Consider the following 24142-nt stretch of genomic DNA (forward strand, 5'->3'; position numbering starts at 1 on the left):
TGGAGCTCTCTGAAGTTCAGCAACAGGTCATAATGAACATTTCCAAATGCATTTGTACAACACATAAACAATTACTACGATTAAATGTCTAATATTTATAACGTCAATACGGTGCATTCTAGTACCCTCTGACATTGACATATGAGAATATAAATGTGAAATTAAATCTAAATTAACTTGGAGGGAATACAAGATTTCTGCAGCAAGAGTTTAAATTAAAATACTGACAGAAGGAAATGGAAATGACCCACTTCTACTGTAAGGAGGCCAGGACCTCAACCCACGCGTTACCAAAGAGAACGTATGATAACCCCAGGAGATGCACAGCAATCTTAGCAAATGTCTCTATTTCAAACACGTAAGGTTTGTGGAATAATCAGTCATTTATAACTCACTCACACACTGTACACCCAGCACATGTACACTAGCCTATGTTCAACACTGCAGTGTAACTGGACTATAACCAGGGCATTCATTACCATGTTTACATCTGGAATTAGAACTGTGTGATTGGCTAGTGCTACAAAATGTAGATATAAATTGAAGGCACATTGAGGACTGGTGGTTTGTCAGCTTTGTGGTCCTGTGCAAATAAGAGGAAGATGTGACTTGAGCTGGACAAAGCGATCAGATTTGTATCACATCTCAATGTGGACAGAGGAATTTCATTAATATCTTTTGTACATGTAATCTGATTAAAATCATATCTCGATCCAATCAGAATTCGTTGCATATTTCAATATCAGGTGCATATGGAGTCTTTGTTGACATTGTGCAATCACCAGGGGAGATACGTGTCTGCGGATGTCTGTGGCCTGAAGAATTCAGGCAGTCGTGGGATAGAAAGAATTTTTCAATAAATATTAAGTATGATGATTCTGAATGACTTTTCTGATGACATGAAGCCTGTAAGTCTCCTCCCCCTTTTCTCTACCGACTGTTGCATATTATTCAGCGTTAAGGGGCAGTTTGTAAAAATACCTACACCAACTGCATGGGCCAGGTTTCTTGTTACAGTGTTGTTCTTGCATGCAATCTCAAATAACCCCTCAATGCACTTTTGAAAGTAATGTACAATTGATTAACATGAGTTTAGACGATCATGCATTGCACCGACAGGCGGTGGCTGTGGCTCAGGGAGAAAGGGGGTGGTCCGCTGTCCCAGTCTCACCATTCCATATGCAGAAGTGTCCTTGCAAGATACTGAACCTCAAATTGCACATATATGCACTGTATGAATGTGTGTGAGAATGGAAAAAAAACCTGTACTGTAAAGCACTTTGGTCGTCAAGATTAAAACCTTTTATATAAATGTAGACAATCTACTATTTCAGTAAAAACCACAGCCATACAGCCAGTATTTAGTAAGTGTTCGATTATGCTGGGACTAAACCCTATGTCAACATCCCATGATCTCTTGAGGTGGTCCAGTATTGTTGTCAATCCTAGAAATGCTTCAGCAGCTGTGTGTGGACATGATTTAAGATTATAAATGACCTTAAGGTTAACATTACAGGTGGAATATATGTGTGTGGGCGTGTGTCCGTACGAGTTTTCATAATAGAGGCCAGTTAAGGTCAGGTTTGGTTTACAAGCAACACACAGATTTACATAACTCACACACCTAAGTTCTCACATAATTTGTTAACATGCCAAAACCTCACGACGCTCGTCCTTGTGCCTGCAGACTTTTTTCTTTACCTCATATAACACAGCTGCACATCTTTTACAATCTCTTTTTTGATTTCAATTGACTGGGCAAAGAGTGTTTTTTTGTGTTTGTTCTTGATGTAGCCTCTGTCCTCGAAGCTACGTCTCTGAAAGAAAACTTCTAAATGCCATCAATATTTCCCAGTTGTTGCAGCAAATCCAGAAAGCCAAAGCATATGGACTGAATAACAAAGGAGAGAAAAGAAAAGCAAAATTCAATCAAACTTTTTTTTATGGCTGAATGCACCTGCGTACTTTTCAAAGTTCATCACCTTCAATCTGCAGAAAGTTTCTACAGAAGAATTTTTTTTTTATTCTCCTCTATCCTCTTGTTTTGAACTCGTTCACAAAGCTATCAAACATACTCGTAGATCGTTAAATACTTTGGTCATGACGAACATTATCCTTATATGTATAGCAGTGAATAATGTGTCATTCACACTCCCTTCTTTCTCTGTTTGTCCACAGCACAAAGACTCATAAGGGGGCTGTATTCGCAGGGAGCATGCAGCTGCTGGCTGGCATCAAACTGTGCACAGGCAGAGTTCTCACCAACCACCCCCATTATGAAGATAAAGACCTGCGGGAGAGGACCAGACAGGTAACACAGGCTGCACTTCACTGTAGAACATGCACAAGGGTGTGGAGAGTACCAGAGGGGCTGCAAATTAACGTTAACTCAGTAAATACAAGTATGAAGTATACATTTGACGTAAGGTAATCACATTGTCAGCTACACAAAGGAGTCGTGTGGGTTTGAAAACCAATTAGGAGCTCGTATTAGCTTTAAGATAGTTAATAATGATGAGTTTAATATTTGAGTGTTCAAAGCATTGTGAGAGCTGAGAGCTCTAACGCGGGGGTGTAGGAGTTATAGCTGTGTGTTGAGATGGAACACGAGACAAACACTAGAGGAGGCGGGATTTGTTTATTCTCTGTTGGCTTATCAGTGTTTCACACAGAACATACGGTAAGATATCATATGATGTAGAGCACCCTTTAGAGTTTGAAATTCAATTTAAGACCACTTGATGCTGTAGACACTAGACCTCCTCCCTGATGAGCAGTTGTTAGGCTGAGGAACTTTAATCAGGCACAGCTGGTGTGTCCACCTCTTTATTATGCATTTTATGTTATTTAGGTATTTTAAGCTAGATATAACAGAAACATCTCAGCAACAACTAGAAATATTCAAAATGATGCAAGGAAAACTAATTATTGTAGCGTCCCTGCTTTAGAGAAAAAACAAGACTTCCTCTCCTTATTTGCAGCTTTATTCGAGAACGTAGCTCAGGTTACTGTCGGCCGTTAACAAGTCCAGAAGAACATGAAACACTCTCGTTCTCTATCGCTCCGAAACTCATACACATGTAACACTCGTCTTCTCCCACACTCTACCTCCTCCTTCACTCCTGACCCGACAACAACAAAGTCACCCTGCCAATGAGAGCCCGCCATCTCACACAACCCCACAGCCATTGGTCTAGAACTGTCACGTGCCCCACCTTGACCTGTTCACTGACACTTTGACGCTTCAGAACTTTATTAACAAATATTGTAACTCTAAGTCATTAACAACAAACACATAGCAGTCAACCAGAACATGAACTACCAGTCCTTTACAATATATACATACAGTTGCTTCAGTAACTATTCAAAACCCTTCAAATTGGCACAAGACCTAATACTGTATTGTTTTCGTCAGGGGGACTAGGCTAGCCACTGGGTTTACCTAACATTGAAACAGCATTAATCTTCGATCTTTATGCCCTGTGTTCAGTTTGTGATAAGTTTAGATTTCCTCAGCAATAAGCTGTGTTCTTCACCTGCTGATTCTGGAAACTGTAGTGGGTATGATATTTATATCCAGGGTTATTTTAGTTTGAAAAAAGGAGTTATCTCTATGGCAGTAGCTGACATCACCAACGCCGACCTCAGGTTTAACAGATTCCGACACAGGTACACAGACTAAAGAGTTAGAGACATTACATTACAAATTGCGGAGACACAACTAAAGCTGTTACTATGACGTCTGACTGTCTGCTTGTATGGTAAAAACTTTAGCCACTATAGTAGACATTCTGCTAATAGCGTAGCACACAGCTTATACAATGATTAATGGAGCAAAACACAAAGATGGAAATCTCTTAGATTATTCTGAGAAATTTGAAAACGTTTTGGTTAATAATGAAATTACAACAGGAAAAATTTGAATATGGCTGGCCACTTATGGGAAACATATTGTCATAATTAAAAATAAAATTAATGAATCCTTGCATTATAAACAATAACTTAAGTTGGGTTAAAGGTCATGTTTAGAAAGCCCAGCACTTCCAGGTTCTGTACAGTCAAGAAATAAGAAGAAACCATACTAGCAACTAGCAAACCAGCCTCTCCGACCGTATTGTTGTCTATTCAACATCATGCTTTTGTGGGGCGTTTGACAAATGAGCTGTAGACAATTGTGTGCTTAATGTCAATGTTCAATAAAGAAGGAAAATCGAGGGGCCGCTGGAATGGTGTTACTATATTTTTCTGGTAATCTTTTGTCCTCTAGCATCCAGTGGACAAGTCCCCCAACTGTGTGACAGCTCTGACAGCCAAAGTTGCCAGGGCTTCCACTTTTTCTTATTTTCCTACTCCTTTCTGGTGCTGTCTCTGCATTCATGGTGTCAGTGAAACTCAGGAAAACTACAAATGATCGCCCAAGATGAAACATTTTCAGCTGAGGTGGATGTGCTCTCTCTCTCCATGTTAAAAGTGCCAAGAGCAAATTTACGTGTTTGTTTCTGTTCCTGTATTTCTGTCGACTTATTACAGCAATGCTGCTTCTAAATATAACTTTATGCTGTAAAATACAATAGAGGAGCAGTATTCATTGACACCTAAGGTGTGTGTCATCAGATCTTATTCATATCAACAAGAACAGGGAGTGTAGTAAAACTAGCTGATTTATTTATCTAAATGTAAATAATTCACAATTTGTATCAAGGTCAAAAACAACTAAATGAATAACTAAACAAAGAGAGAAATCTGTATTGTGCAGCTGCAGCTAAAGCCACATTGCCTCAACCATCCGTCTGCCTCAGTTCTGTGCTAATGTCTTGCATGAGAGCCAGGGAATTGTCTTTAGATGGGGCCAGTGACCTGCAGTGATTGTGTGAATGAATATGGGATCAGAAGACGTAGTGAGTACGAGATGCATCCATTAAGTCGGACTGAATAGTAATGTAAGGAAAATTGAACCTAAAAATGCTGTCTCCATGCAAAGGGGAGATGAATGGTGGCGCTAGCTCTTGAGTGCATCTTAGCCCAAAATGCTCTATTAGAGATTATTGTATTGTTTGGGATTGATGTGAATACAAAACGTGTCAGTAATGGAGGAGACCACTTGTCAAACTATGTATTTTTTATTAATTTTATTTAACCAGATGAGTCCCATGGAGATTATGTGGTCTTTTTTACGGGGAAGCACTGGTAAAGAAAGCTCCAAGGAACATACAGCAAACATTTAAAAATACATGAAATAAAGATAAAGATAAAAGATAAATAAAAAGCACAATAACAACTTATAGGATGATACTCCTGGAAAAAGCCAGGCAGAATTAGTTACAAATCCCAATAGATTCTGCCTTTAAACATTTCACTACATTTTTAAAAGCCCTAATTGGGATCAGCTCATCTTGCGTTGAATCCGTCTGCAAATGGTTCTAGGCCGTAAGGGCAGACAACATAAAAGCATGTTTGCCAAGTTCTTTGCAAACCCTAGGGACAGCCAGTAAAAGGCTGCCATTAAAGTGGAAACAGCAAATATTGGTTTTAAACAAGATAGACAAGTAAAAGACTGAAGTGTACTCTGAAAGGTTGGATACAATTATGACTTATAGCAAGTACTGGGAGGAGGCATCCATATACAGCAAATCATCATAGTCAAGCAAAGGGAGGAAAGTAGCATCAACCATTTGATTTTCTTAGGAAAATGGGGAAAGCAGGATTTATTACTTCAACAAATCACTAATTCAGTCTGCCTTCCTTGCATGTTATTCATGTAAATGTCTTTACATTATACCAATACACAATTCATTGAGCAAGCTTTGCTCCATAACAGTACACTCACTACATGGTCATTGAGACTTTAAATTTGGGATGTTTTGAGCCAAAAAAAGAATGTTAGTCCCTAAACATAACCTCGGGGAACCCGAGACGAAAAGTGCCATCAATTCTCAGACCTCCTTTTGGAGAACCTATCTGATTTTAACTTTTACCAACACTTTAAAATTCCAATAGCCTATTCAGAAAACCAAATACTGATCAGACACTCTTTCAGCACAAGGTGATAAACAGTATCCAGTGCTTTTGAAGGATTGAATATAAAGGCCTCAAGGTTTTATGTCTTTCATCCGGTCACTCAATATATCCTTAACCGCACAGGATGTTATCAGCAATAGCTCCACTTTATTATTTGTATTTGACCAATTAACTGTATGGGCTTAATATGACTGTGTGTTGATATAATTAAACAATTGACAAAGAATACACAAAGTTGTTCAGGCTAAAACATTGTATAAAACAACCACATACAACCAATTAAAGCCATAGTCAGCCTAAGTCAATTAGCTTTGCTGTTATCAATTTTTTTCTGCTTCTACGTCGTGTGTGTGTCTGTGTGTCTGTGTGTACTTTACAATGGATGGGTGGGTCATTTCTTGGGCGGCTGAAACCATGTTTTGCCTCCCAGCGTATCGTCAGCCATGCTGAGCCACTGGCGAGGCCAGAGATTAGTGTGGAGCTCATTAATGATCCACAACACTTTTGCTGACCCTTTAGACTGTGTGTGTGTTTCTTCATTTGCATATATTACATTGACAAGCTAAAATCTCTGCTTCTTGTGTGACTTCAAATTAATTTATTAGTGGATATTATCATTAGTAATTACCCTTTTTCTGCTTTTATGAATTACTTTGCATACATACATCACAATGAGAGATACAGGTGACTTATTTTTTTATTCAGATAGCGTGTGTAACGTCATGTAGCAGAAATACACCCTTCATAAATAACACTGCAAGGTTCCAAGAACAGAAAAGGTTGTGTGTCCCAAAAAAATGGAAGTCCTTGGTATATTCCTTTGGTTTTCAAGATATGGTTGGTGTTTTTCTACATATTTTTTAAACAAATCCCATCATATGACCTTAACTCCAAATTAATTTGTTCCTACTGAAAGTATAATACATCCAGCCACAGTAGGTTTTGGCAAATGTTACCCAATCAGGTTCAAATTGTCAATTTGTTACCGACACAAAATACAGAATAACGTAATTGTTGGTTTGGGTCTTTTCAGGAGATGCCAATAAGTATAGAATACAACCAGACTTATTTAAAAGTTGGAACACAGAATGTAAAAGCTTGTTGTTCAGCACTGCAGTTCATCATTTTGAAAAGAGTTTGTGTGTCGGCGGTGGTCTAGTGGCAGAAACTTGGACTATGGGCAGAGAAGGTCTCTGGTTCGTCTCCGGTTCGACTCCACGGAGAGACAACAAAAGACGAACCTGGATTGATCTGTCCAAAAATCCAAGAGTCTCCCTACCCTGTCTAGTGCCCCTGAGCAAGGCACCTTACTCCCCCAACATCTGCTCCCCGAGCGCCTGTACGCGGCTGCTCACTGCTCTGTGTGTACTGCACAAGATGGGTCAAAAGCAGAGATTAAATTTCCCTACCTGCATGAGTGTGCCTTTGCATGACTGTGCATGTGTTTGGGATGAATAAATGCATCTTAATCTTAATCTTATTTAAGTTTTCAGACCAAAACAACACCAACAAAAGGACAGCCCTTGAGCTACCCACTGAGGAAATTAATAAATGAAAATTTAATTGCAGTTTGTAATTGTATGAGCCAATACATGTGTATTGGTCATTTGTGCAAACCACTGCTTGACAGAAATCTGCTAGGTACACTTAATATAATAATTAATATGATAAATATAATATGATAAATATGTGTTCTTAAGTGGTCAAAGTACATTTTACACTGCATCTAAAATTATGTGTTCACAAACATCATAATGATAATAACAATAATAATGATAATAATTTGTAAAAAAATAGACCAAGACCTTAAATTTAGAAATGTTAAGAAAACCACAGTGTGGGCGGCCATCTGCCTCGACCTGCTGGGCTGACTAGAGAAAAATGGGGAGGAGAGGAGGGGTGGCTGCTATGGAAGCCACGTGGCCCGCTCAGTGGATCAGTTGTCATTACCTCCATGCCTTTTTTAAATGGGGGCGGCTGTGGCTGAGGGGTAGGGCGGGCGTCCTCCAACCTGATGGTTGTCAGTTCGATCCCCAGTCTTCCCCATCTGCATGCCGAATTGTCCTTGGGCAAGATGCTGAACCTCGAATTGCCCCTCATAGAACAACAAAGTGCTGCTAATAGATGCACTGTATGAATGTGTGTGTGAATTGGTGAATGTAAAACTGTACTGCAAACAGCTTTGAGTGGTCATCAAGACTAGAAAAGCGCCATATAAATACAAAATCTAATGTAGTGTTTATTATATTTTGGGAATATCTGAGGTCACTATGATTTATTCAGAATTCAGACATTCAAATAAATAGGTAAATATACTGCAGTGCCCTTTGTAGTCACAACTAATGTCTTTGTTTAATGTAAAAACCTTTTCCTTTATTAATCCACTGCTCACTTCTCCGTTTATAGACTCAGTTTTGTCCTGGTTAAACATCTGTTTTATGCAGTATTTATGGTTTGCATAATTTGTCCCTTTTCAACTGAAGTTGTGTGAAATGGGTCAGATTTATTTTATTTTAGTTCTTGCCGATAAAAGATAAAACAATAACTGATCTCAGGAAGCTGAGTGCTGCTATCGTTATCACCTTTGTTTTTGTTCTCCCTCTGATTTTGTTTCCCTTATGTGGAATGGATTTGGTTTCATACAGATTTTTCTCACAGTAAACATGTAATAATTAAATCTAAACTAACTTTCATCAAATCTGTAAATCAGAAAGTAAACGCGCCTGGACCTTTTCTCCCTCCAGCAACATTGGTGTTAAATTGTAAAGCCAGATGCTCTTTAGGTAGAAAAATCAATCGCAAATCTACGTAAACAAATCCATTTGTATTGTTGTGTGTGTATGAGCAGGTGTATCAGGTGTACGCTCGTCAGTCCCCGGTGGACGTCCATGAGATCCTGAGGGCTGCCGGAGCCGACTACGTGGTGCTGGAGAACAGCATCTGTTACGAGCGGAGGCACAGGCGAGGCTGCAGACTGCGGGACCTGCTCGACCTGGCCAACGGACATGTGGGTGGCATTTGTTTAAAGTGACTCATCATGATTGTGTGTGTCCGTGTGTGTGGGGCCGAATGTTCCGCCCCCTCGGCCCACTTCTGCGACTGGGTGAAAGCTCTCAGCCTCCACGGAGATCAATAGTTTCACTTCTCATCTGCATGTCACTGTCTCTCACTCTCTCGCCGTCGCTCTCTCTTTTCGTTCCTCTCAGCCTCCCCCCCCCACCCCCACCCCACCTCCCACTGTCTCTACTTATTTTGATGTTGGATGCCGCACTCTGGCTATTTGGATTACTAGCGGCGAGACGAGCTTCAATCTGGCTGTCTGGCTCAGTGTGGTGTCAGACACATGAGACACGTAGCTGATGTGTGTTTGTGAAGGCGTAAATGTCACACAGCAAACACAACATCGGACCTCTAGACAGCTTTATTGAAGGAATACATCTATCTGTCTGCTCTCTCTCTCTCTCTCATGGGTTTGGTCCTTTTTTTCCTTTTTTGTGTTCTTAGTCCTTGTCTTTCTGTCTTTGTGATTGTGTTTTTCTGCCTTCTTATTTTCTTGTTTAATCCAGAGACCTCATCTTTTACTAAATGTTATTAATCTAGAGTGCAACGTGAACAAGAAAGTTCTGGTTTTCAACCTGTGGCTCTTGCATGTTCCCAGTCTAAGAGTCTCAGGTTCCTATAAACTCTGAGTTAACAGCATTTTCTTTCTCGCAGATACTCTCCCATATCACATTTCTTTGGGTTATATTAATATGTCTTTGCTGTAGCATAACAAAATGTGTGTTTGCCTCTTCCACTAACGCCTCCGATTCCATGACATTCATTCTTGTAGGATAATTCGTTTGGATATGTGACAATCACTCGACCATCAAGGACAAAACAATTTATTTTTCTAGAATACTGCATTCTCTTCTTCAATGTTTAGTTGTTTGTTTGGATACTACCGAAAATAATTACTGTTTTGATAAACCTAAAAAAAAATTCTAGGGTTTCTAGTGATGTCTGACATATCTTTTCTATGTGTAGTTGAAGTTTATGAAGTTGCAGTGCGGGAGCCGAATTTTATTTATTTAGTAAAAACAGTTTTTTCAAGTCTTTGGCTAAATATACACTAATAGGTCCAGACTACTGTGGCCTTGTCAAGCACCTACAATATACTTAAGTCTGGAGGTGCAGACTGTGCAGTTTAATTCTTAGTATGGTCAGAGATGATCTAAAATAGCTTATCCGCATTAAGCTCTTTCTTGTTTTACGTGTGGACGTTGCCTTAATGCTTTGTCTGCTAAATCCACCTGACAGGAGCACAGAGTGAAACGCTTCACTGTTGATCACCTTATTACCGCTATTTGTTTACATTTATACACCTTAAAATATGTTGAGAATTTATTCTTGCTGCTGTTCTCTGTACCATCAGATCATGGATGGACCTGGGGAGAATGACCCAGACCTTGTCCCCTGCCTCCCACCCTCGATTTTGCGAGGCCATCAAGACGGACCCAGCAGGTTACACCACTCTGTTCACCAGAACATTCCAGAACAAAAACCTTCCACGTGTACCGGGTCAAGAAGAAACGCAAGAAAAGTGCCAAGACTTTGTCAGAGCCCGGTGCGACTCAATAAAAGGAGCCGGGCTGTAAGAAAACCCCCGTCAGAGGCCAGAGAGGAGAGACATAAAAGCACTGAATCCTCGCTGTTCTTCTGTCTCCTCTCTTCACAGTGCCCAGCTGTGATCATGCCCATTATTTTTTAACACACGGCTCTGTGAACTGTGGTGATGGAGCGGTGAGCCGGTTCAAGCTTGGGGCTGCATTGTTTTAGTTAGAGGAGTGTGGGAGCATCTGTAGAGAGTCCTGCTTTGGGTTGTTTCTGCCTCCACCCGTCCACCTGCTCTCCTCCCAGCTCTCACCGGCACAGATAAAAAGAGACAGAAACAATTGGCAACAGGCGGAGTCTGGAACGACTAACCACTAATGATTTAGTGTCATATGAAGTCAACATTGCCATTTCCATACAGAGCATCATGAAGTTAGGATGAAAGTCATGGCTCCTGTACTTCTGAGTTATTAGAATAATTGGTTTGGGGTTCAAAAGCATTCGACAGCCAACATCAGATCAGAACCCTCTAGAATTTGTTATCACTTTTATTTTTTTATTTTAACTATTGATTATTGACTATGAAATACTCGCCACATACTGATGAAAAGAGCATTTTTCTGGATATGCAGTATATTACAGATCTTTTTTACTAGTTGAAATATGAGGAGAAATCGAAGAATTGCCACAAAATTTTGTTGATCTCATAATTTATGTTCAAAGAGTTTTAGCTAGATCCCCGATGGAGCTCACTATAGGAGCCCTACCGTCTTTAACAGTTTTTCTGTTATGAAAGTTCAAGTCCGAGCCACTGCACTGATGGAAGTTCATACTGCCAGTTAGTGAAATTGCTATATTTGCAGAGTGTGGATCAACACTGAAGCAATGGGCTCTTTCTTATTATCCTAATATTAGACAATACAACTAAAGAAGCACTGTAGTGAGTGTTAAGTCCTGGTAACACCAGAAAGTGACATTTTGTTTCCAAAACTTTGTTACTTTCGTAACTACCTGAAGGGCTTCTTTGTGAGCTAGCATAGCTTAATGAGCTCACATATAACACATTAGCTAGCTAAGACTTGCTAGTCACAATACCTTGGACTGACATTAATCCAAGATATTACATTTCTTTCAATAAAGACTTTTATTCAAGACAAAACAAGCAAACTGACCTTGTAGCCATGTGGCTAATAGGACAATACAATAGTTACCACGTTTGTAGTATTACTAATGCTCGTTGAGAAGTTTCTCTTATCAGGGGAGACCATTTCGGACCCTGTGGCTCTGCCTTCCCACAAAAGCCACTGTAATGAATTAATTATATTCTGAAGGTTCTGGTTTGTCTATGATTTTCATCCACAGCATGTTTAGATGTTCATTTAAAAGTGCACATTTTATTCTTGACATTTGATGTAACAATTTTATCCCGACTGAAGGTCTACTTACGGGCTTTCAGACATGCAGTGGGCTCCAGATAATCTCCTGAAGTTATTGGAAGGGGAAACGCAAATGTCCGAGCCAGTTGCCGTCTTAGTGTGAGAACAAACTATGGGAAATTTCCAGATGAGCCCATTTGAGAACACAGCAGGAGAATCTCCAGAGGATTCACAGTGAGCGAGCGGGCGTGTGGAGGTTTCTGACACGCTACATGATGTGAAACTAAAAAAACTAACAAATAGAATACAAACATCTCCGGGTGAAAAAGTGGAGCCATAGATGTAGAAGACACCGACGAAGATGTCACCTTGAAAAGACTTTGAGATTGGAGTCGATGTCGCTGTAAACAAAAACACGTGATCTCCACAGCAGAATTAAGATGCATTCCCCTCACGTCAACACCTAGACCTGTGTTGTGAACGTGCCTGAGCGGAGAATGTCCTGCTGCGTTGTTCATGTGTGAACCTGACTGTGTACTGTGTTGTCAAACTACTATCTCTGTGGTCACAGATCAGACACAATGAAATGCTTATTACAGTATATTCCGAATTTGGGTTCATTTTTAAAAGGAATAGCACATTGCTTGAGCACATTTGCCACTGCAGTGATAGATGGTCTCAATTAGCCCGAAAAACAAGACAGAAATAATTTTGTTAGTTTCGATTCTGGTCTGGGTGGAAACAGGTTCCCCGCAGCCTAAATGTCTTTCTGCTGTAGAAACCGAGGTCAAAGCTGGAACCAAGTGATATTTGTGACAGTGTTGTTGTTGTTGTTGTGATTGCCGTCATGTGTTTCTTTCCCGTTCTTTCTCCTGTAGTCTCTGTGATTCTCATCAGCAGCAGCCACAACCTTTTCCCTCTCTGTGTTCTCTCTCTGTCTCTCACACACACCCAGCCACAATCACACATGAATAATGTAAGTGGCGAGGAAATTGCAGCAGGCTGACAACGACGCTGATTCCCCGCCGCAATCCAAAATAGTTTGTGAGGGAGAGAAAGGGAGAGGGCCAACACTTGCATATCAAACTCCGGCTTTGTGGTTAGAGAGGAAAGAGGGGGGAGGGGGGGGGGGGGGGGGGAGGCTAGAGAAGAGGCTCATGTTTAAACAGCAGCGGACGAGGGATGAGGAGTGCATCAGAACACAGATTCACAATGATCTCAACCTCTCCCTGGTTTTCTCTTTCTCCTCTCAAATGAAAGGGAGCGCAGGGGGGGCGATTGAGCGGCTGGTACGATGTCGATAATTATTGATCGGCCACCTGATGCCACATTGGGCCGTTATGTGGGAATGACACACACACACACATACACACACACACACTTCCTCTCTCTCATCTCAGTCAGCCTATATTTGTACACTTGTTAATAAGGACCCGTGTCTTTGATAATCCACACCTTCGCAGACACACAAACTCTCCTGCTGAGCTGTTGTGGGGCTTTTCGTAACGTGTGAGTTAGCCGCGCAGCCACATCGTAATGCATACAAATCCGATCAGAACGAGGCGGCGGCGCTTGCCCCCCCGCCTCCATATTGGATGTTAAATTTAGAAGATGTCTGATTGCTTTATTTGAACGAAGTGATTCCATTATGTTTGCCTAATAGGAGTGTACTAATGTGATTTTTTTTTTTCAGCATTGTTAATTTCCATACATATTGGGATTAGTAGTTCATTTCGGAGACGTGCTGTCTGCCTATGGTTTCCGTAATGAAAGTGAGATGAAGAAAGCCATTAAGTTGTGTGCACATAGAATTCAGCTCAACACTACATTGAGCCTCGTTGTAAAGAACGAGTACATGTTGCTGAATCAAATGCAGCCACTTGAATTCTGTCTGTTTGTCTCAGAAATGTATCATTTTAGAGAAAGAAGGCACGAGTAGGTTATTTCTGTTATCACAGATCAGAGTTGGTTTTGCATGTGTTCATGTTTTAATGTGTTTGTGTTATTACCACGAGCAGAAGGAACAGCTGAGACTGATACATTTCTCATTTGCCATTATGTCATTGGCTCAGATTTAAATGTTGATCAATGTAAAAAGAGGATTTATATTTCTGACCAGCTGAAGTTCTGCTGCATGTGCCATCCTTGGACGAGTTATTTCCTCGGAGGGTCGATACCGAGGCTTCTCGCTGAGTCTGTGCCATTTAAAAACATTGCAACTATTTGTGAATGTGACATTTCCACAGGGAGGGTAAGGGTTTTCATAGCGTGTGTGTTGACAGACCACTTTATCCTGTGCTCACACTGGTACTCCAGAAGTGACAGACAGGAAACTGTTGCACCTTGTGACCCTGAACATTATCATCTTGAGCACAGGCACTGATACAGGTATACGGTCTGAGTGGTAACAGATGACTTCTGGGTTTAAATTAAAAAAATGGTATCGTATGTTTGTGAGTGCCTTTGGCTATTTCCTCTATTTTGATCTGCTTTTTTTTTTAACTCATGTTGTTCAGCTGGGTTTTCTACTGGAGGACATTTTTCATATTAGACATCAAACACACTAGTGAATGTTTACAACCCAAACAAAACTGTTTTTGTGCCAAGCAAAGTACTGGTGGAAGTGATATGTAAGATAACCTGAGTTTTTCAATGCCAGTAGTAGTTATTAGATAAATCTATGTTCAATGGCAGTATGACCAATAAAAGTATTTCTTTTTCAGTATGTGTGGTCAGAACCTTCATTTTCTCCTCTTTACAGATGCAGTCATGATGCAGCAAAGTCACTGGTGCAAATAAAAGAATTTATTGAGGAAAGGAAATGATCAAAGCAAATACAAAACACTTACATGACTGTCCAAAGCTCATCACCATCATGATGATAAGAATGATATGTCCGGTTAGATTCTTTTCATTTTGTCTTAGAAGCTGCACATTTTAAACTTATGGTGCTTTTCTTGGCACACAGCGATAATTGTAACTGATCTATCTCTGTATTTACAAATGAGGTAAAAACATTAACTATGTTCACAACAGGTCTGCACCCAGAACACAACATTTAGGAAGCTGCTTTATGGTACAAATGAATGGAGATGGGAATTGAGCTGCTGCGCTGCACAGCTGCAGAGAGGAAGAAGTGAGGCATGAAGCATCTTCATCCCCCACCACTCTGTGTGGCTCAGCCTCACTCTACAGGAGAATAGAAAACATCCCTGCCTAGGAAATACCTACTCTGTGTTAAAAAGAAAAGAAGCCTGTGTCTCCCTATCAGGTGTCATCCCACAGTGTGCTGCACACTCGCCTGACAGCAAAGGCTCTTATTTCCAAAATCCAGATTGTTGCTGTGGCTTTCCAGAATATAGCACGTTTCCAGAAAGACACAATTTGGGAATCAACTCCTCTGTGGACTTTTTTTTTTTTTTTTTAAAGTACCCACAATCCCTTTGGTTTTATTTCCCAAGTGTGACAGCAAGCCATCAGCTCCTATTAGGCTTAGTGGCCTGACGTGTTTTCACACATTCCTACCCTTTAAATGCTCCCTGCCAACCGGCTCGGCTCTGCCAATGTGAAGACGAATGAAACAAAAAGAGCACGATGAAGGTGCTGCTGCTGCTTCCAGCAGATCAGACCACCTGAAATGCCAGGTTAGCTTTTTTATTTTTTTATTTTTTTTTGGGGGGGGGGGGGGGGGATGCTTGCTTGAAGAAAGGGGGATGAGGGGGTGGATTGTTGTTGGGGCGTAGGATGCCATTTGCTGTGCAACGAACCGCTCCGGCAGAAAACCATTTCTCCCAGCATCTGCGGAGCCACTGAGCTCCATGGTGCACTTGTGGCACAGTTCACCACAGAGCCAGGCACTTGTTAAGATGATTCCTCCCTTCCTCCCTCGCTCATTCACTCTCTGATTCAACCCTCTACCCTGCAATCATCTCTCTTATCAAAGGTGAAAAGAACCGGTCCTTCTCCGCTCTCCCCAATCCCTGTTTTATTATCGTTCTTTGCCTCTTTTTTGGGCCATTTTTCTTAATTTTCCCACAACAGCAGGAAGTCCCTTCTTTGTGAAGTTGAGAGGGGTGAAAAACAAGATCCTCCGCCCTGATGTGACGAGGAGCGCAGACCGGAGGAACGCTTGCCACTGTGCCCACAGCTCGGATAGTAATTGCAGTGTTATTTCTTTGTAATTTTCTCCACTCCAATTCCCCACAATCACGATTATGACACACTTTCAGCCAGGTGACAGTGATTGTGAATTTAGCAAGGGACAATGCATAAGAGTGTGTCTGAAATGTGAATGGCACAGGTAGGACAGGTCAGAACTATATATGTATAATCATTACACATTAAATCCTCCCCTTCCGACCATTTGTAATTATTGAGTAGACACCTTGGAAAGCCATTTGTCGTTGTTTGTGTTCTACCGAGCAAGCGTCTGAGAAGATGCAACCCTATTTGGTCAGCCTGATGGAGAGTGTGCATGGAGCAGTGCAACAGAGCAGGCGTTTCCTCCCTCCTGCGGTCCGCACGTCCAGTCTCATTTCTTTGTAATAAAGCTATTTGAAATTTGGTGCACCCTCCCCTGGGTGGGGGGGAACGAGCAGCGGAGGAGCGCGAACGAGAAAAGGAAATCAAATGAACACGAGGGTGCAGTAGTAAGTAGAAAGCTTGATGTCTTACAACCCACGGAGCTTTGAAACTTGAAACACCCAACCAATACAGAATTACTCAACTCAGCGAAACACACAAAAACAAAAACAAAATCACCCCATAACCCAGTGACGGCTGAAGCACTTTGTCTCATACAAACATCGATAGAAGCTGTGTACAGCCAGGCAGTGAGAACACCATGTGTCCACTAAATAGTGAAAATCCAAACTGTATCATAAGGGCTACTCAGAATGATCCCACTCATTTTCACTGCTTCATCATGTAACGGTGCAGTGTGGAATATACGGTCCTCTCTTTATTTACAAAGATTCAATTCAGCAACAAGGTGCTAAAAATACATTTTATGTAAAACTCGGCCAAAATGTTTTTAGTGTCACATTTTAGTCCAGAGCAGCTCACAATGTTAGAGTTAGAAAACAGAGGAAATTGGGTTTTTAATCGATTTTTTCCCGACAGTGAAGCTAACCTCCATCATGGTGAGTATTCGTGGTGGAGGGTCGTGTTCCGAAGCCTTTAACCTGACTGGCAGGTTTGATAAAGTCTGCTCATACAAAATTGCTGTCCAAGGTGGAGGGAGCACAGAGCGACAGGCTGTTTCCAGAGGGACACTTTCATCTGTCCGTTAAGCCACCGCGTTGATTGACAGGCCTCATCATCCAGTAAATACAACACCTTCCATATAAGTTGTCAGCAAGTGCTGGGAGTCTCTCTGTCACTCAGCCTCTCGCTGATTTTCTGCCTCGGTCACCGCTAAGTGTCAGCTAATTGATTGTTTCAGGCGGGCCGGTTTTCAAGGTCCTATCAGTTGTGGTCGTGTACGCCCAAACTCAGAGGTCGCTGGCCTCCGCGCGCTCATACAAGGCCCGCAGCTTCTCGAAGCGAGGCCCCCACTCCCCGAGTGTCTCCTCTCTCCTCGCCTCCCCTCCTCCATCCCCGCCACTGCTCCCGTCCAGCCCTGCCGAGCTGAAGGAGCTGAGGGAACCGGCGGGCGAGCCCCCTCCCTCAGTGGAGAAGACCTGCAGGGAGTCGAAAGGCCCAGTGTCTGGATGCTGGTCGGCATCACGGATGATCTCACACAGGTAGCGTGCCAGGTCCTGGCTGGAGAAGGACAGGGAGCGACGTGCCAGCTGGGAGGGCCGGGCCTGGCCCTGGGCCGGGAGCCTGGCAGGAGGGACATCCCTGCGGATGCTGGTGGTGGTGGTGGCGGTGGAGGAGGCTGCTGAGGGGGGCAGGGTGTTGGAGCTGGCTGTCCGACTGAGGGAGTCCAGCGGCTTGGTGGAGGGAGGGGCAGGGGGCGCATGATGTAGCAAGTGGTGGTGATGGTGGGGAGGAGGAGGGTGGTGCAGGGCTCTGGAGCGGCAGTACTGGACGGACTGGGCCGGGCTCGGCTGGAGGGACTTCTGCAGCTCTGCCATGTCATAGGCATTCTGGACACTCAAATAAACACACAGACACAAACGGAGAGAAAGAGTCCCAGTTAGCACAGAAGCATTGAAGGAGAGGAAGGAGAGAAAGACTGAAAAAACGAAATGTGGCAGTGAGAGAGAAGAAATGAAAAAAGAGGTGAAAAACAATCAGCTCTCCACATTACCTTCACTGTGAACGTTTCAGCTGTTTAAGTTTCAAATCTATCTCCATTTACTATCTCACATAATAACCATACATCTGAGTTTACTGTGTGTGTGTGTGTGTGTGTGTGTGTGTGAGGCAGAGGAGATAAAACATATGATGGAGGGGATTAAGACAGGTGATGAAGGGCATCTCTCTCTTTCCATCCATTCCTCATACACTGGGGTATACTATTAGCTGCCATTGAGCCCAACTCATGCTCCTGCGTCGAAGCTACATGCACTTAACCTACCAACCTAACCTACTCACGGGGCCGAGCAGTCTTAGTTGGCTGAAGGTGTGTGTGTGTGAGTCGCTGCAATTACACCGCTGAGCCACTAGTGGTGGTAAAGTTTCTATGCTGGTATTGAGTGGCTTCCGGTTTCTGGTCCGCTTATTTACAACGTCTCTGGTGTCTCTGTTTAATTCAGAGTAATGGCGAGTGGTACTCAGCGGATCGTGTTGGAGTTGCAGCTGATAGATGTTGAAGAGCAATTCTTTTTTTTTTTTTTAAGAACTTCAACGAGGAAAAGAAGGAAGTCGTCAGGGTTTGTTCATTCAACTCAATACAGAAGCGGCGGCGATGCAGCCAAGTGGACCCATCACAGCATTTGATATCTACACCGCCTCAGGAATTGGGCTCAACAGTCTCACCCACTGTACTCAGTCTCTTGAGCGCTAATGTGATTTCACCAAAACTGTAACCAAGGCAGCAGAGATGAAAAAGAAGAGAAAAAGACCGAAAAACAGGGGGATGTGGGAGGAGGAGGAAGAGACGATACACACAGAGGAGGTGTGGGTCGCTTTGTTAAACTGATTATGTGATGAGTGGAAAGTGCTGTTTTTATTCCTCAAGAGAGCTTTCAAACAGGACCCTTGAGAATTAACCACAGCATCTGCTCGGCTATAGGGGATCGGGGTGTGTGTGTGTGTGTGTGTGTGTGTGTGTGTGTGTGTGTGTTTTCTTTGTGTGATTGACTGCAGGTGATTTAAAGCACTGGGAACAAGACCTTGAGGGCTTCTGGATACCAGGTGTGATAACAACCTGTGTGTGACGGTATTTTTTCCAATTCTGTCTGTTTGTGTGTGTGTGTGTCTGTGTGAGTTCAAGTGTGTGTTAGCAGCACATATGTGTGTGTGGCTATGTATGTTTGTTTCGATCAAAGCCTCAATATTATACAAGCGCTTGAGGACTGTTGAGTACTTGTGGGTTTCAGTGGTTGCTTGATTTTGCGTGGGCCTAATTAAAACGCTACGGTGCACACACACACGCACTCACACACACACACACACACACACACACACACACACACACACACACACACACACACACACACACACACACACACACACACTAACAAAGTGAATCCACTGCATATGTTAGTATTTCCAATATAATCAAAACCGATAGAAGCTTTACGAATTGTGTCGTTCAAAAATAATTCACCTTCATGCAAGCGCAAGTATAAAGGTGTTTTAATAGTGAGAACATGTGTGTGAGTGTACGTGTGGGGGTTGTACCTGATCTTCCTCCCCGCCTCCCTCCTCGTCATAGTTGAGGACATTCTCTCGGATGTCCTCCCACCCGTCATGGTGTGCTGAGACGTGGTAAACACCCTCCTTCAGCCCTTTGTAGCTCCTCCAGCGGGTGTAGAGGAAAATGCCCAGCAGCAGCACTGTGGTAGAGACAGACAGTAAAGGAGGTTTAATCAGTGCAGGCATTAGCAGTACATATTAAATTCAATTCAATTAAAAGATCCTTCATCCAATTAAGGCATGGCCACAGAGAGAGTTGCTATTTAATGGAGTAGGCCTTGAGCATCATTTGCAGACAAAAAATGAGATAAAATGTGCTAATTTGTCTTGGTTTCATCTGATAATGATGCTTGGAGCCTTTCAAACTAATCTTGAATCTATCTCGGGAGGGGGACAGCTGCACTTGACTTTATACTTCCCCTCAAAACATTGTCATATACCAACAACCCCTCACTCTTCTGCCCACTGTGTCTAGTGACACCATAGCGGAGCAAAATTGTTGAGGATCGTCAAAGCAGGAATCATTACAGGAACGTTTCGGACCGAAAGCAATTGATTCATCTGAGATACAATATATATATATATATCAGTCTAATATTCACCTGACTGAAATTATAATTCTGATTCACAGCCTGTCCTTAGCACCACTCTCTGGTCTTTATAACACTGTGATTACATGACAGACCTTGTAGGCAGCGAAGAACTTTTAGATAATAGCCCCTGCAGTCACCAGAGGAGAGCTGGGGGAGCAGCTGGGAATGAACGACGTGCGAACGAGCTGAACACGTTCCTCAATAGGTTCAACTCCAACCCCCCCACCCCCAGCGGACCCTCGACTGCCTCCACTGCCTCTATGACTGCCTCTACTGCTTCTCTGAGCAGCACCCCCCACCTCCCCCTGCCCCCCACCACCCCCGTCACCACCTCCCCCCACCTCCCTGCTGGCTTTCACCACAGACCTTTTCACACCTCCCACCCCCAGGACTTCCTCACATGACCCACAGCCCCCCACCACCTCCTGCAACACACACATCTCTGCACCCTCAAACCCACCACTGACACCCCCCAGTCTGGACTCCACATCACAGGAAAGCTGCGGGGCCGGACCGCATCAGCCCTCGTGTGCTGAAGGCATGTTCCAGCCAGCTCTGTGGAGTTCTCCAGCACCTCTTCAACCTGAGCCTACACCTTCAGAGAGTGCCAGTGCTCTGGAAAACATCCTGCCTGGTCCCAGTGCCCAAAAAAGGACGTCCTGCTGCACTGGAGGACTACAGGCCGGTGGCACTGACCTCTCACAGCATGAAGGTCATGGAAAAGACTGGTCCTGGCCCACCTCAGACCGCTGGTGTGCCCATCACAAGACCCCCTGCAGTTTGCATATCAGCCCCATGTTGGGGTTGATGATGCAATCATCTACCTGCTGCAGAAGGCTTACTCCTCCCTGGACAGACCCAATACCTCACTCCGGATCATGTTTTTCGACTTCTCCAGCGCCTTCAATACCATCCAGCCCACTGCTGAAGGCCAAACTGGAGGGCACGCAGGTGAGTGCTCCCCTCATCAACTGGGTCGTTGACTATCTGACGGGTAGACCACAGTTTGTGAGATTACAGAACTGTGTGTCTGATCGTCTGATCAGTAACATCGGGGGCCCCCAGGGAACTGTGCTGTCCCCCTTCCTCTTCACCTCATACACTGCTGACTTTAAGCACTGCACAGAGACGTGTCATCTGCAGAAGTTCTCTGATGACACGGCCATTGTGGGGTGTGTTGAGGGGGGAGGGGAGGCTGAGTACAGGGACCTGGTTGACCGCTTTGTGAAGTGGTGTGGGGAGAACCGCATGCAGCTCAACGTGAAGAAGACGAGGGAGATGGTGGTGGACTTCAGGAGGAACAAGCCCCTGCCCTCTCCTGTCTGCATCGGTGGGACGGCTGTGGAGGTGGTCCCTGCTTACAAGTACCTGTGTGTCACACTAGACAATAAACTGGACTGGTCCACCAACACAGAGGCCGTCTACAAGAAGGGCCTGAGCCGGCTTTATTTCCTGAGGAGGCTCAGGTCCTTCAACGTCTGCAACAAGATGCTGCAGATGTTTTATAAGTCTGTTGTGGCGAGCACCATTTTCTTTGCTGTGGTGTCCTGGGGTACGGGCATCAAGGCAAAGGACGCCAACAGACTGAAAAAACTTATCAGGAAGGCAGAGTCTGTGGTTGGCTCTAAGCTTGTCACCCTGGAGGAGGTGGTGGAGGACAGGATGCTGGCAAAACTGCTGGCAATCATGGACAATCCCTCTCACCCCCTCCACAAAACACTGGACAAGCTAAGGAGCAGCTTCAGCCACAAACTCATTCAACCCCGCTGCTCTAAGGAACGATACAGGAAGTCGTTCCTCCCAACCGCAATAAGACTATACAACTCCTCTACCTCTGTCAGAGCCACCATCACAGAACTGCTCTAAATATACCTGTTTCCTTGCACTGTGTACCCTGTACAACGCTCCGCTCCATATACTGGAACACTTACTTCACATCATATGTGATATGTGTTAATATAAACCATATTGATATTATATATCATTCATACAATAATATTGTCTTTTGCACACTGTCTACATATTCTCACACTCATAGTATATTATATTATCTATTGTATAGTCAAATACTTATATTTATACCTCTACTATATATCATATCATATTATATCATACTCTTTGTATATTATTTGTATATATATATATATATATCTATATATACTCTACTATTTTTATAAACTGTCTAACAATAACATTACCAGCATATCATCAGTACTATTACCATCATCTTGCCACTGCACCTTATCTACCTATTTATCTTGTGTTTCTGTTTTTATTCTTTCTACCTCAAAATTTTATTTTTATTCTATTGTATTGTATTTCAAATGTACCGGCTGCTATGACGACTTAATTTCCCTTCGGGGATGAATAAAGTAATCTATCTATCTATCTATCTATCTATCTATCTATCTAATGACAGTGTTTGGTTCTAAATTCAATACGCTTCAAAGATGCTGCTCAGGTCAGTGGAAGCGCCGTCAATTAATGGTCCGACCTTTCACGAGAGCTACTTTCTTTCACATTACTGACAGTGTTCAAATCTGAATTATTCTCATGATACATGACTCTAACATTGCAAAAGTTATGGATGCTAATTAAAAAAGTGTGCAAGAGAGAAAATAAGTGGAGAAGCTAAAAAAAAGTGATAGCTTTTGATTTGTGGGTTTATTGCAGTCAGTGAGCAGCAGGTACAGACTTCATCCCACTGGCATGTTTTTCCCACTCAAGCATTGCTCTGACCTTTTCACATGAACAATAAATCCTGTGTCTTGTCTCCCATCTCCTCTTGCCTTAGTCAACACTTCACAATTCACTAGCCTTTAATAGCCTGCTTTATACACACACACACACACACACACACACACACACACACACACACACACACACACACACACACACACACACACATATAACCCTGTGCTATTTGGCCACTGCTTTACAAAAAGTCTCAAAAGGACAAACCTAGAGATTCTTTGGATAAACTTTTGCTACTTTAAGTTGAATCACCAGCTCTGCCCTGAGAGCGAGAGGCACACATCTCTTTACATCTCCTCTGTTCAGTGGAAGAGCGGCAGAGCAGAGGTTTGTTACCCAGACAGAGGATGAGTCTTGTGTGAGACATGAAAGCTTCTTTCAAGCATAGTGTAACCCTGAACCTTTCGAGGCACTACCCAGAGGAGCTGTATGTGTGAACGCAAATGTAGGAATAAGTCAAACTCATAGTCTGTGTAGTCCTATATAAAGATGGATGAAAGTACTGGCCGGGGCCAAAAACGTTTGGATTCGCCACCTGGTGGCTGGCAGCCTCCTCCATGTTAGTAGATGGGATATGGGCCAAATGAAAAAGTCAAAGTACTCATCAGATACATTTTTTGACAGATGGTTTTGGTTATTTTAGGTAGGTCTTAGCACACTGATGTATATTCAAGTGCTCTTGCTCCAAATGCACAAGAAGGTGACCTGCATTTTCAATATTTTATCTCCATTTAGTAGATAGTGGGAGGATGTGGAGACACGTCATCTATCTTTATGTACAGTGTATGGCTGAATGAGACAATAAATAGACTTAAACCTATTCTCCCTGGTACAAGGTCTGTGTTTTGTCCGACTGAGCAGATGTGAGAATGGAGTTGGTCAGCGTGCAGAGAATTCACTGTGTATTTCCATTAGAAGAGAACACATCTCATAATGACAATCTCTGGACTGTGCTGCATGTGAAAAGACAACTTTCGACATTGTCTGGGGTTCATTTGT

The 24142-nt window shown here is 42.9% G+C and overlaps 2 protein-coding genes across 2 annotated transcripts in view; one reads left to right on the plus strand and one right to left on the minus strand.

Moving 5' to 3' along the window:
• Positions 1-11125, plus strand: part of dpy19l3 (dpy-19 like C-mannosyltransferase 3) — a 46342-nt gene extending 35217 nt beyond the window's left edge. The window contains 5 exon segments of the mRNA XM_053426408.1: positions 2179-2311; positions 8867-9025; positions 10433-10465; positions 10467-10556; positions 10558-11125. Of these exon segments, the coding sequence (XP_053282383.1) occupies positions 2179-2311; positions 8867-9025; positions 10433-10465; positions 10467-10556; positions 10558-10638 (496 nt within the window). The 3' untranslated portion in view covers positions 10639-11125.
• A 6354-nt stretch (positions 11126-17479) lies between these two features.
• Positions 17480-24142, minus strand: part of si:ch211-186j3.6 (neural-cadherin) — a 283762-nt gene continuing 277099 nt past the window's right edge. Inside the window, exons 36-37 of the mRNA XM_053428876.1 lie at positions 19782-19936; positions 17480-18079 (exon numbers count right to left, since the gene is read on the minus strand). Coding sequence (XP_053284851.1) covers positions 17480-18079; positions 19782-19936 — 755 coding nt within the window. The remainder of the gene's footprint in view (positions 18080-19781; positions 19937-24142) is intronic.

The sequence above is a fragment of the Pleuronectes platessa genome, chromosome 1, assembly GCF_947347685.1.
Source record: "Pleuronectes platessa chromosome 1, fPlePla1.1, whole genome shotgun sequence".
Lineage (NCBI taxonomy): Eukaryota > Metazoa > Chordata > Actinopteri > Pleuronectiformes > Pleuronectidae > Pleuronectes > Pleuronectes platessa.